At 36.0% G+C, this 13,982-nt stretch overlaps 1 protein-coding gene across 1 annotated transcript in view; it reads left to right on the top strand.

Annotated features, from left to right (window-relative positions):
- Thsd7a (thrombospondin type 1 domain containing 7A) overlaps nt 1–13,982 on the top strand; it is a 399,677-nt gene that overhangs the window by 346,463 nt on the left and 39,232 nt on the right. Inside the window, exon 13 of the mRNA XM_052722143.1 lies at nt 935–1,198. Coding sequence (XP_052578103.1) covers nt 935–1,198 — 264 coding nt within the window. The remainder of the gene's footprint in view (nt 1–934; nt 1,199–13,982) is intronic.

Below are 13,982 nucleotides of genomic sequence, written 5' to 3'. Positions count from 1 at the left end.
TAGTCAGGGGCAAAAAAAGAAACCAAAAATGTTGACTATTAAGAGTTGTCAAATTATAAGATGAACCAAAGTAAAATGAAGACTGAAGACTCTGGGAAGCTGCATATATAAATCATATATATATAATATATATTTATATATCATATATAAACCATATACATATACGATATATATGTATCACTGTGTGAAAATTAGAAATAAAAGTTATTAAATCTGATAATATACTTAATATATTATATGTGACAGAATTATATATCATGTATATTTAATATGGTATGACTAACATAATTAAATATATAATTTTAAAATACACATATAACATATATAAGTATTTTTAAGAAAGAGAAGTTTCTTTTGATTCAAACATTTAAAACGTTTTATTCTGATACCCAATCAAATCTTCTTTTGAGCCTGTATTGGTCATCAAGTATGTCAAAATGAGTACTGTTCAGAAATTTTGAAAGATACAAAGTAATAGGCCAAGAAATAAGCCTTAAATCTCCATTTCCAGATTATAACCCCTTGTAACTCTGCCACCTATCTGCAGTCAGCAAAGAGAGTGCAGCCCGGTGAGCTCACCCTCTGCCTCTTGTATTTTTGCATGTATTTAAAAGAAGAGGTTTGTGCAATTGCCACAAACTCCTGAGTCAGTACAAACATGAGAATTTCAGTCATTTCAAAGAGTGTAAAAATCAACTACAATCCTTTATGCAAAGTGGACTATTTTTAAATGAAAAAGTAAGAAAGTTCCACTGTGCAAAGCCCAAAGCACTGAATATCAGCGAAAATTTATTTAGAAAGCACTTAGAATTGAAAAAATATCATTTATTTATAGGCTACTATTGAATCGAATCAAAAGCAGAGAACGGAAGTATAAGAATGTGAAAAAAATCTAAGGATGCTAGAAATTAATAATGCTATCTTCCATCTACAGGAAAAAGCAAAAAGAAGGAAAAATGTAAAAACTCCCATTTGTACCCTCTGATTGAGACTCAGTATTGTCCTTGTGACAAATACAATGCGCAGCCTGTGGGAAACTGGTCAGACTGTATTTTACCGGAAGGGAAGTCCGAAGTGCTGTTGGGAATGAAGGTACCAGGAGACAACAAGGAATGTGGACAAGGATACCGTTACCAAGCGATGGCGTGCTACGATCAAAATGGCAGACTCGTGGAAACATCGCGATGCAACAGCCATGGTAACCCAACATTATTGCAGGGCTCAAATTGCTCTTTGGTACTGGGGGTATCATAGAGAGGAAAGGAAACGTTTGCAGCAGTGTGCTCTGAAGGGAAGGCTGGGCACCCCATGGTCCGCCTTGCGTGTTTAACAAGACATAAAGCCGCACAGTCTACTGACTCAGAGTTGGTAGATGAGTCCCAGATTGGTTAGAAGCAGCATTATGGAGCTCATATTCATAAACGGGAAGACAAGAATAGTCATAGAAAATTCCCTTGGGATGTATGTATTCTCTGTTCGTTCAACAGACCCAGCAATCCCTAACTGGCATGTGAACAGAAAGGAGAAAAAAATCCGAACACAAAGAGATTGAAGTTTTAAACGAGTTTTTTGTTTGTTTGTTTTGATTTGTTGTTTTGTGGGGTTTTTTCTTTTGGTTTTTCGAGACAGGATTTCTCTGTGTAACTTTGCGCCTTTCCTGGATCTCGCTCTGTAGACCAGACTGGCCTCGAACTCACAAAGATCCACCTGGCTCTGCCTCCCGAGTGCTGGGATTAAAGGCGTGCGCCATCAAACGAGTTTTAACAACCAAGTTGGCAAACTATGCAATATGCCCAGAATGTCATTCAAGTAACAGAGAGTAAGGGCAAAACTCTCAGAGATCTGTTCATCATCCACTGAGTTGAGACTAGGGGGGAGGGTAGAATACTTTTAGAAAACTATGCCCACTTCTATTTTGTAATATTATCTGTAAACTGCACAGATAATAATTACGATGCCAAAAATTTGTGAACAGTAGCTACTTGGAGCCAGTGAATACAAGGAAGCCTTAAGTTTTGATATGAATGAAGCAGTAGCAACGTATCACCACTATTCTTTAATTATAATAAATCTGCTTTTTAATGGAATAAAGTCATTTTACAGTGTAATAGCCTGAGTCAGAGACAGAATGTATTTGCAAAAGTCAGGCAGTGGTGTCCTACCTTCTTACAGAAATGACTGGAAAAGATGAAATAAATTGCTAGGAGCAAATACGCAGCAGTCACCCTCCAACTTTGCTGCAATAACTTCTGTGATTGAAACAAGGCTGGTCCAGTTTTATTATAAGGTCTAGAAAACAATGCAAGCTAATAGGACCTTTTCACGTTTACGAACCTTCAAAGTTTCATGCTGACATATTTCTTGGAGTCCCTTTAAGCCTTACCCGACAAAGGAGCTTCTAAAAATCTTGCCCTTTATTTTCACTTTGTCTCATAATTCCTGTTTTTTAAACCCTAAAGAGTCCTCAAAGCTGAAGCTGTAGATATAAGTATTTTCAGGTTAGTAAGTGTGCACTACTAAATTGAAGATCTCTTTGCATTTGAGCAATAGCTGTAAGCAAATAGGGTTTTTAAACTCTGAAAATACCTATTTAAGTAACACAAATTTACTCTTTGCATCAAATAGCAAAAGTGTTATCAATTAGATTCCAAAAGTATAGGTACATTTCCTATTTTGAGATGATAATATATAAAATTTTAAATAGTGATTCAATGTGAAACTGAAAATCATTTTAATTGAATTTCTTTTGAGGTGCAAGGTGTATTTGCTCAAAATTCAATTTCTTCAGTGAACTGATTACTGAGATAATAATTTGTTTTGAACATTACCTTGAGCTTCCGGCATGGCTTTCACACAGCTCTGTTTCTATTCTGGTCTACTAATTAGATGCATGAGAACTTTAATAATCATATTTTGGGGTTGGAAGGGAAAAACTTTATTTTTATTCAAGGTGCTGGAGATCAAAAACAAGATGTTGGGCATACTAGATAGGCATTTCACCAGAGCTACATACATTTCCAGTGCTTAGAAAACAATTTTTAGCAAATTATATGACTATCACAATTTGCTAGCTAATAAATGTAACTAAACCACATAATTAAAAGATTAAAACCAGAAATGTCATTGAAATTAGCCAAAGGCAAACTTCTTACCTTAGTATGATCAAGTCGAGGCATGGAGAGTGCAGCTCTCCACTCCAAGGAAGGTACAGACAGCGAAAGAATACCACGAGGAATGGGAAAGAAGCTAAGAAAAATCCTTCACCAAGAAAACCATTCCATCTCAGTTCTGCAGCATCCCTGTCATCTTTAATGGTGATGGTGTCCCTCTCAACATCCTCATCTTCTTTAATATCTTTTCATTTATAATAGGGCATCAATGAAGTATCTGAACTTTTCATTTCTGTTGACAGATCTCTATTTCACAGTTACTTGTCTGTGGCATGTTCTGTCAGTTCCAATAGTGTGTGGAAAGCCAAAGTTGCTCACCCCATTCTAGTCATGCTCTGCATTACTCTATACCTCCTCACAGTCAAGTCAACGTCCTAGATGGATGACAGACAGGAAGTTTATATACCTTGGAGAAAAACTATCTTCCTGCTTCAATTTAAGCATAAAGTTGACCCCTATGTGTATGAAGTGCAATAATATTAGTCTTCTACTCAATTCTCGCTTGCCTTGGGGCAATTCTGTTTAATCACTGCTGTCCATCATCTGTGACTTATGTTATCAGTAATTACAGGGTTATGCAATTCAACTTTCCCCAGTTTAATTGTATGTTATTTTAGACTATTTCCCATGTGACCACCCTTTTTAATTTCTTAAAATTGGGGTATAGTTTTATTACCACAGATTAAGCTTTTTTATAATGATAGACTCTGGTCTGAGAAATGCTACAATTATATCCCTACAATTAGATCTTATATAATGGTTTCTGTTCAGTCCATATAAACCTTTGTCTTTTAATAAGATCAGACTTCAATGTATAGTGTAGGATTACATAAATTTCTATTATTTCCATTATGAAATTTAAAACAATCAATTAGTCTTCATATTTTAAAGAATCTCAAAGGTACCTCAGCTTATGCAATGTGTACACAAGATTTTCATTGAAGTATAAGTGATAAAACTTTATTATGCAGCTTCTAAATTGACCTAGCACCCTAAAATCCCAATTCTGTTCTACATTTGGTACTTATCAGGCATGCATACCTTATAAACATGCCATATACTTTACCTGTTATACTCATTATATGTGTTTTCATCTGCCATGCATGAATACAGATTTGCTAGGACACTTGAGAGAATTGTACTCACGGATATATTCTTAGCTTCTGTAAGAGTTGATGCACAATAAATATTTGCAGAATGTATGAAAGAATGAAATTCTAGAGAGAATGTTTCAACATGAAAAGAGCTGGTCCCTGGTGTGCTTACAGTTTATCAGAACCACTCTAGCACTTTCTGTTTTCTCGAGACCCTCTCTCTGAAGCACATTTCTGAGAGATAACCAAATGGATTGTTGAAAATTGGTGTGATCTTTAGAACAAATAAGAGCTACACTTGCTACAAAATGCCCATATGATTCTGATCAATTATCCAGGTTCCAATCTGCCCATTAAGTGGGAGAAAAAATAACAGCCACACAGCCATCCTGCTCAATTAGATCAATAGTAACCCTATAATAAAAAGTTCTTTCATTGTTACAGTTTCCTGTTCAAAACGGTTTAGTTGTATAATAGCTTAATTCTTGGTTCCTATTGCTAAATCATGATGTCTTGAATTTTCTAAGCATTGTTTACAAATTTAATTGGGAGTTTGAGATACTGGACTCTCTTCATTTTTATTCACATTTCCTGTGAAAATAAGGAATAATTATTCCAACTGTTTTCTTTGAAAGACATGTTTTATATGTGGAATGATAAAGTACAAAAAATGCCAGATACCCCAGTCTTTAAGTCTCCAAGTCACATCATTCCTTCTAGACAATTTACCATCAAGAAATTTTACTTGCTATTTTGAATAGGCAGTTTAGTCCATAATGCAGTATCAGTAAGTAGTCTAAGGTTGAAATTAATTATACATGTAATGACAAATAATCTGTTAGTACCAAGTAAAGGGAAAAGTTCAATGGGATTTTTTTCATGAATCTCGGCACTTAGTGTGTGGAACTCTCCTGTGGCCTGAACATAAAATACAACCATTGAAAACATCAAAGAGTTGCAGCACAGACAGACCAGGGGGGAACTCAAATAGGACATTATGTTAGATTACCTGCAACTAAATATCTTCCTAAAGGGTAAGATAACAGATAATTTAGGGTTTGTGATTCATAGTCATTGTTACAACTTCTACAGTTGTAGAATGAAATGGGCTGTGATGGAAATATGGCAATGAGCACAGTTGTGTTCCAGGAATACTTTATTTGTTAAGAATGAAAGAAAGAAAGAAACAAAGAAAGAAACAAAGAGAAAGAGGGAGGGAGGAAGGGAGGAAGGACGGAAGGGAGAGAGGGAGGGAGGGAGGAAGGAAGGAAGGAAGGAAGGAAGGAAGAGGGAAGGAAGAGGGAAGGAAGGAGGGAGGGAGAAAAGAGGTGTTAGATGCCCTGTTATTTGAATGTTGATCTAACTTTGAACTGTACAAGATGTGGTTCAGGGACCACTGAGAAACAGTTGTAAATAAAGAAATGTCCTTCCCTGCAAAAGGTAGAGTCAGAATCTCTATCTCACCAGGATCATAGGTGGCCTCTGCTACACAGTCAGCCTGAGGAGCATCAACCTGAATCAAGCCTGTCTCCGAGTCCTGAAGACAGGGAGGAATTAAGAGCTGTCAGAGAAAGTGCCCTCCAGAACTTTAGGTGGATGCTCTGTTACAGGCAGCACAGTCCACACCTCCATATGTCCATACACTGATAATCACCCATGGAAAGTTTTGATGTTTATGATAGCCGGTCTTGTTAAAGACAAGCTCTTTGACCCATTCTGGAAGATAACCAAGTTTTATGGCCCAATACACCTTTAGCATTTTACTATGGCATTTTTTATATATAAAGAAGTGAACTCTTAAAAATTATAAAAATAACCTAAGTCTGTATATCCGTCAAAACTCACAATATATCTGTCAAAGCACTGGAAGGGGAAAGTGTTTTCAGCTCTGGTGGAGAAGAGAGCACTCCAAGTTATACGCTGCTGTTTGTAAACAGAACGCAAATTGCCTTCAAGGTATTAGCCACATGTTACTTAGAGAAGTCAATAGTCATGGCCCGGCAGCTCTCCAACCGTGCATTGGCATGCGATGCCACACTGGCACTCAGAGAGCCTGCATGTTTTGTAGATCACATAGCACACTTTCATTTTTTTACTTTAGATTTGTTTTCTGTCACCTCAAAGCTGAGGTTATGAATAGTTTCTCTAATGCCAACTAGTGTGACGTTTATTTCCTCTTAACATTAATTTTGAGAAAGGGCAATTTATATTCAATCATTCTGGCTTTCTCTCTTTGCCTATTATGCTAACCAATGATAAGAGTGCAAAAAGTGTTGCTAAGCACTGAGTGACTTTAACAGTTGATTTTGCAAGCACTTAAAAGATTCACAGGATACCCATTCAAGTTCGATATTTTGTAAAAGCTGTCACTAGCAACCAAAGCTGTCATACAGAATATAATCATAGTTTGTGGTACAACACTGTTAATTAAAAGAAAAAGAAATTCTTAAAATTTATAATTGAAACAAATTTAATTTTAATATAAGGTGTTTTATAATGCACAAATCTCAAAATTTGGATAGAGTTTTAATACGTTAATAAATGTTTTCATGTTATAGTTATATTATACCCTTGTGTGGCAGCATTTGTCATTATTATCTACCAGCCTAAGAATCCTCACCTCACCAACCTCCCACAGTTCTAATACTGAAATGATTTCAAACCAGATGTACATTTCAATGGTCAGAGCAAAGGAATGAGAACACCAGACAGCATCTCCTTGGTCAAAATCTCCAGAGAAGGCTCACCAAGTGTGAGGTTATTTACTATTAAAATATGTGGGAACAGAAAGACTCCTCAGCAAAACTTAGAAAGGAAAAGCATCTCAGATGAACAAAATGTGACTTTGATATCCAATTTGCATAGATTCTAGTCTTTGAGTTTGTGCTTTAAGTTGTATCTGAAACTCAAAACAAACAAGTCTGATAAAAATCCTTGTGAGTGTGGGTAGAATGGATTTTTCAGATAGCACATGTGACCACTCAGCACAATGTAACTGAAATAATTTTTTTTTGTCATGGGATTCTGGGGGGGGGGGGGGGACGGACATAGGTTTAATATTAGAAGTTTATTAGAAACAAAATTAAATAAGAAACTGTTTCCTGTCCTGGTGGACACTTGTACCCCGGGAAGAGTGTATTTCATTATATCAAGCAGAAGAGACAATGAAGAGAGTTTTATAAACAAACTGGAATGGAATTCTAATATCTCCAAAAAGCCTTTTCAGTTGCTAGAATTCATTTAATGTCTAATCCATTTCAGAATTTTTAATTTCTCATTTGAGAGCACACATACAGGTAGTGTTGCTTTTTGCAGTTATCCAAAAACTGGATCTTTTTTTTCCCCTTTTCAAATGTGAAAAGAAGGCCACGTGTATGCGTGTGACTTTTCCTGAGATAACTGGATTCAAAGTTGAAGAGCCAGAGAAATAGGGAATCGCTGGAGACATCTAGCACACAGAGAAAGCAGTGGTGCAGGTGCAGAGGTGGAGAGGGATAGACTTGGGAAATGCCCCACAGCTACAGTTCACAGCCCATGTGACAGGGAAGAACTGTCTCTGCAGTTTAGTTGAGTATGCTTGTTCCTCTGTCTTAGTTAAGGTTTCTATTGCTGTGACAAAACACCATGACCAAAGCAACTTGGGTAGGAAAGGGTTTATTCAGCTTACACCTCTACAACATAGTTCATCATCGAAGGAAGTCAGGGCCAGGCAGTGGTGGTGCACGCCTTTAATCCCAGCACTCTAGAGGCAGAGGCAGGTGGATCTCTGAGTTTGACAGCCTAGTCAACGAAGCAAGTTCCAGCACAGCCAGAGTGGTTACACGGAGAAACCCTGTCTCGAAATGAAAGAAAGAAAGAAAGAAAGAAAGAAAGAAGAAAGAAAGAAAGAAAGAAAGAAAGAAAGGAAGGAAGGAAGGAAGGAAGGAAGGAAGGAAGGAAGGAAGGAAGGAAGGAAGGAAGGAAGGAAGGAAGGAAGGAAGGAAGGAAGGAAGGAAAAGAAAGGAAGGAGGAGGAAGTCAGGACTGCCCAATCATATGGAGACATTTTCTCAACTGAGGTGCTCTTCTCTTTGATGACTCTAGCTTGTGTCAAGTTGACATAAAACTATCAGGCACATCTTCACACCTCAACTTATCTCCCTGCTTAACAGTTCCACAGAGCTCCCCAGGCACTACTATCCAGTGTAGTCTTTAATATTGTTGGTGTTTGTTTGGATTTGGTTTCTGGTTTTAACAGCATATGTTGTACTGCTTAGAATAAATTTAACAGCTGAGAACAATTACTATGTTCAATAATAAACAAGAGTAGAAAAACTTTCTACTGGTGGTTTCTGCCACTGTATTTTAATCCTCTTTCTGTTAATCTTTGAACTCTCATAGCTTCTAATGTCAGTGAAAGGGAACAAGGGAACCTTATATGAACTATATGAAGTGATAATATAGGTGACATCCAAGTAGCCTTTTGATTAATTGATTGATTGATTGTGGGGGCCAGCATGTGCCACAACATTCAGAGAAGTCAGAGGATGGCTTGTAGGAGTGGATGCTCTTTCTACATCATGTGGGTTCCATGGACAGAACTTGGGGTGTCAGGCCTAGAGGCAAGTACTTCCTCGTGCTGAGCCATCTTCCTGACCCCATGGTAGCTTTTCAGTGTAAATAAGTACCAGAGAATTCTTTGGTACTTATTTTGTTGCATCATAATTGTGAAATATGTAGAACTGTTTATGTGAGTTTATATAGAGAACTCTACTCTGTTAGTGCATGGATACACCTAAAGGAACCTGGATGTACTTAGCCATTGAGTAGACATGGTACAGAAGTAACATAATAAACCCTTCAGCTGTTCTAATCATGCTGAGAATATGCATAAGTACATAGTAAATATGAAGAGTTGTGCCTTCGTGTGTATCTAAAGCAAACAAATAAAATCAAAATGGTATTTTGTCATATCTACCTGGCCATTTCACCATGATAATTAATTGTCCAATGTTGATTCATAATTTTTCATCAAACATATGAGCTGGAGGAGAACATTTAAATATTGGAGTTTAGATATATATGTTATAGTTTGGTTTTCTGTAAGTTTTCAAATTACCAGTTTTGAATATGTAACTTATAAAATAATGTTTTCAATTTTTCCAGTCTCTGATAAAAGTCTACTTAAATTACCCTGTTCCTGGTTATAGTTATATACAGATAATTTATACATATTAGATAGAAGATATTTTTGAGGTTTCTTTTTAGACTAATCCCGATGTTTCAGAGACTGCACTGGAGTTACGTATTCACAAACCTGTAAATCACACTAACCAATATATACCATGTGCTTTTAGAATGAATTATTTAATCATCTACAGTGCACCTTTCAGGAACATAATTTACTAATTGTGAAGGTTGTTGACAGCTTCTTTATCTGCATGTTCATAATTCAAATGAATGAGGTGATTGCACATGTCTCAGAGGCAGTATGTCCTGCAGTTGCCCCTTGAAGCTTGATAGGATTTTGTCTTTTTTCTAACTGAAGCAGTAGTCAGACCATAAAAAGGCTTCAAAAAGCATATGATCAGAATTCTCAGCTTGATTTTCTTGAGTATCAGGGTTGGTTTTTGAATTGCTGAAAGTTTTAACATCCTAAACATGAAGTCCTTTATTGTGTTTTAGCATTCCTCAGAAACCATAAATTGCTATAAGTTGCCAGCAATTTATTTGGCCTTAAAATGCTTGAAATGTTCCATCTCCTGTGATTGTTTGATGTTAATTGCCCTCAAAAATGATCTTAGCAGAGCAGGCAAGGGAATGCTTATCTGGCAGTTCACTGGTAGCATTAAAGATTTTAATAGTGCTAGATAAACACGACAGGCAATTATTGAATGTGGCTACACATTGGGAAATAAAACCAAGAGATTGAAAATATAGTCTTCTGCTGTTTCATCTTTATCTTATTTCCTAATTTGTACCTTTTAAAAGTTTAAGGTGTAGGTGTTTTTTTGAAATGTTTTCTGGAATATACTATTGAAAAATCAGACATAAAATTGTTATACCTTCTTCCACAATGATACGTGATGAATTAGTCTGAAGTCAGATATGTTAAATCTTTCTAGAACAAAGGATCTAGTCTTTAAAAGGTTTCCACCCAAAACACTGAAGGTGGCTCATTTTCCCACCTCAAACCACAATTAAAAACAACAGAAAGTCAATCGCTGCAATTTATTAAAGGAATAACTACACTTTGAAAATGTTTAGTAAACAGTACTTTGAAGTTCCCTTCGGTTCTTTGTTAGACTTTCTTCTAGATCTTTATGAACACATCATCTGCCTGCTTCAGAATCAAAAGTATATTCCAAACAGCACTGTCACCTTCTGCCTGTCTGTAGCATTCTATGGCTGTTATAACCTAACCAGATTATAACCTTTGCTCTCCAGAAGAATATCTGGCAACTCATCGTTTGCAATTGTCACTGTGCTTTACCTCTTTATATCAGATTTGTGATTGCATTTCTAAAATTGTCTCACCCTTGGCTAACAATAAAGTGATACAAGGTGCATGCCCCTAATTCATGTTTCTCTCCTAGGAACACATACATCAAAGTGTATACTTAACTTACCAAAATACATGTTCTGAAATATTCATAGCAGATGTATTAATATTAACTTCATATTTAAAACTACCTCAAGGCTCACCAACCATACAATGAATAAATAAGACATAACCCATTCACACAATAAAACACAGTCTCCAACAGCATACAGAATATGGGAGAATCTCACAGTGTAATATAGAGTAAAAAAGACTACAAATAACATACATTATGGGTTAGATAGCTTTTTGCTGCTGGGGAAAAGTATGCCTAAAAATGAAGGAGGAGGGGTTTATTTTGGCTCCATTTTAGAGTTGACTGTGCCTCTTTAACTAGCTTTGTAGTTTCTGTCTGAGGATATGCAGAATGTGGTGGAAAGTTTGCACCCACAGGGGGTGGAAGAGAGGCCGATACACCAAATACACCTTTCAACACCACACCTAGATCTCATCCTACTTTTCATCACTTCCCAGTAACATTAAAATTATGAATCAATTACTAGACTGTTTCATTGATGAAGTTAGAGCCCACCTGTTACAATCTCTTCTGAATGGTTGACTCCACTAGCTGGGACCAATACTCAACACTTGAGGACATTCTGGGGACACTGAACGTCTAAGCCACACACTGTATGAGTCAAATTACATGTAGTTTTTAAAAATAAAACTATTCTATACTGTAAGAAGTCAAGATAGCAAACACTATTAGCAATATTTTTGCTAAATAAAATATGTATTTGTTACTAACAATAAATCAATAAATAAAATATTAATATTTATTTAGCAATAAGACAATATAATTAAGAAAGACAATCAAAACTTGCGCAAATACAAAAATATTGTTGTGTAGTGGGTATTTGATAAAAAGTCTTAAACACATGAATATCTCTAATAAAAAATAGGAGCTAATATACAGAAAGATGTGCCATAAATCTGTACCTCCTCCAGATTTTATGGGTTTCACCAGCGTCTTACTGCAGTGTCCCTTGTGTCAGTCCTATACATGCAAATAAGTGCAAGTAAAACTGATGATACCTGAGAGGGCTCGGTGGAATGTATCAGTGTCAATATCTCAGTCGAAAGTACATTCTAATTGTATTAAAGCAACTGGAGAAAGAATACAAAGGAATTCTGCATATTACTTCTTAAAATTACATATGCTTCAATAATTATTTAAGAAAAAATTTCCAATACAATTTGGAAACAAGGCTATATACTAAACCTGTCATTTTAATTTAAAGATGTTCTGATTTCTCTGTATTTGAAGATATCAATATTTATTGCTTACTTTTAAAATATAAAGTATAAAAGTAAAATATAAAATAAATTAACAAAATTAATTTAAGACCTGAGTACCACAAAAACATCAAGCAGTGTCATTAAAAGAAATTAAAGAGCCGAGCAGTGGTGGCACATGTCTTTAACGACAGCACTCAGGAAGCAGAGAGAGGCTGATTTCTATAAGTCCAAAGCCAGCCTCCTGGTCTACAGAGAGTTCCAGGACAATTACACAGAAAAAAAACCTGTCAAAAAAAAAGAAAGAAAGACAAACAAACAAAAAGGAAGAGAGAGAGAGAAGAAGAAGAAGAAGAAGAAGAAGAAGAAGAAGAAGAAGAAGAAGAAGAAGAAGAAGAAGAAGAAGAAGACGGGAAGGAAGTGATGGAGGGAGGGAGGAAGGGGGAGAGAGAGAGAGAGAGAGAGAGAGAGAGAGAGAGAGAGAGAGAGAGAGAGAGAGAGAGAGAAGGAAAAGACCCAAATAAATGGAAAGAAATCCCAGCTTCTCAACTACCTGGATTGTTACCATGGCAAGATGCTCAAGTTAAGCAGACTTGAAGTGATTCCCATTGGAAACCCAAATATCTTTAATTGCAGAAATTGAAGAGCTGTTCTAAAATTCATATGATTCAAAAATAACCAAATCTATACTGAGAAAGAATAAAATTGAAATATTCACACTTTCTGACTTCAAAGCTCTCTCTGAAGTTAGACTTGTCCAATCAGAGTGGAACTAAGACTAGAGACAAAGACAAATGAATGAAACCTCAGGTCCAGAAGTCAACCCTTCCTTCGATGTGGAGAGCAAAAGCTTTCAAGAAATGGGATCGGGACGACTCGGAAAGCTGATGACTGACGCCAAGTCACTCCATGGCACTACAGGTGATGTCAGTGACTACATGCAAAAGGATGGGCCCTTTACTCATACGGAAAACGTAAACCAAAGAAAAATTAAAATTTATAGAACTCTCAGAGAAAAAAAGAATATAAACCTTTGTGAATTTGAATTAGGAAACAATTTCCTAGACTTAAAACCTAAGCACAAGGAAACATAGAGGGAAAAAAAGGTGGATTTTGTCAACATTTAAATCTTTTATTTGTTTGTTTATTAGAGAACTTCCTTTTGTCTGCTCTTGGAACTCTTTTCCTCCTGTTGGGTTGCCTTATCCAGCCTCCATATGGGGAAACCATTTAACTAAATGAAAACAAAAACGGATATTGTTTCATTTGGTCTCATTTATATGAAATGTGAATTAAAATGCAATTTTGTAAAGCCCCATAGTAAATGATTGTTGGCATATGAAGAGGAAGATGAGAAGTGGATATATTGAGTGATAAAAGTAAGGGCAGAATTTCAGAAAAGGAGTCTAAAGATGATCTAAAACTCTAAAATTTAGATGTTAACTATACAACTCAGCAAATATACAAAAATTCAAAACATAAGCTGATTTTTTTATGTTATATGATTTTTTAGCTCAAAATGTTTTCAATCTACCTGTCCCCTAGTAGACTGTGAATATGGTAGTCACTTGCATGATCAAGTCTGTGGCATCGATGTAAAATGATGAAGCAGACTGATTTTGACTTCTTTCTAAAGTCTATATACAGAAAGAATAGGCATTTGATTTTTGATCAGAGGAATTTTGCTTTTCCATCTATTTGATATTTCATGATATTTGATATCATGAAAAGTCAAGTTGGAAGTAAAGAACTAATCAAAGAAAGCAGCCTGCTTCCTGAATCCAATCTATACACTATTCTTTTAGCTAGTCAGTTGATGGAATGAGTCTACACCGTTCCTTTCCCTGAGCTCTTAGCCTTGTCAATCATCTCTCTGTGTTTGTTTTCTTGTTTCTGCCTAATA

This window comes from Peromyscus californicus, unplaced genomic scaffold, assembly GCF_007827085.1.
Source record: "Peromyscus californicus insignis strain IS unplaced genomic scaffold, ASM782708v3 Scaffold_6__1_contigs__length_162567912, whole genome shotgun sequence".
Taxonomy (NCBI): Eukaryota; Metazoa; Chordata; class Mammalia; order Rodentia; family Cricetidae; genus Peromyscus; species Peromyscus californicus.
This window is presented reverse-complemented; position numbering and strand designations above follow the sequence as displayed.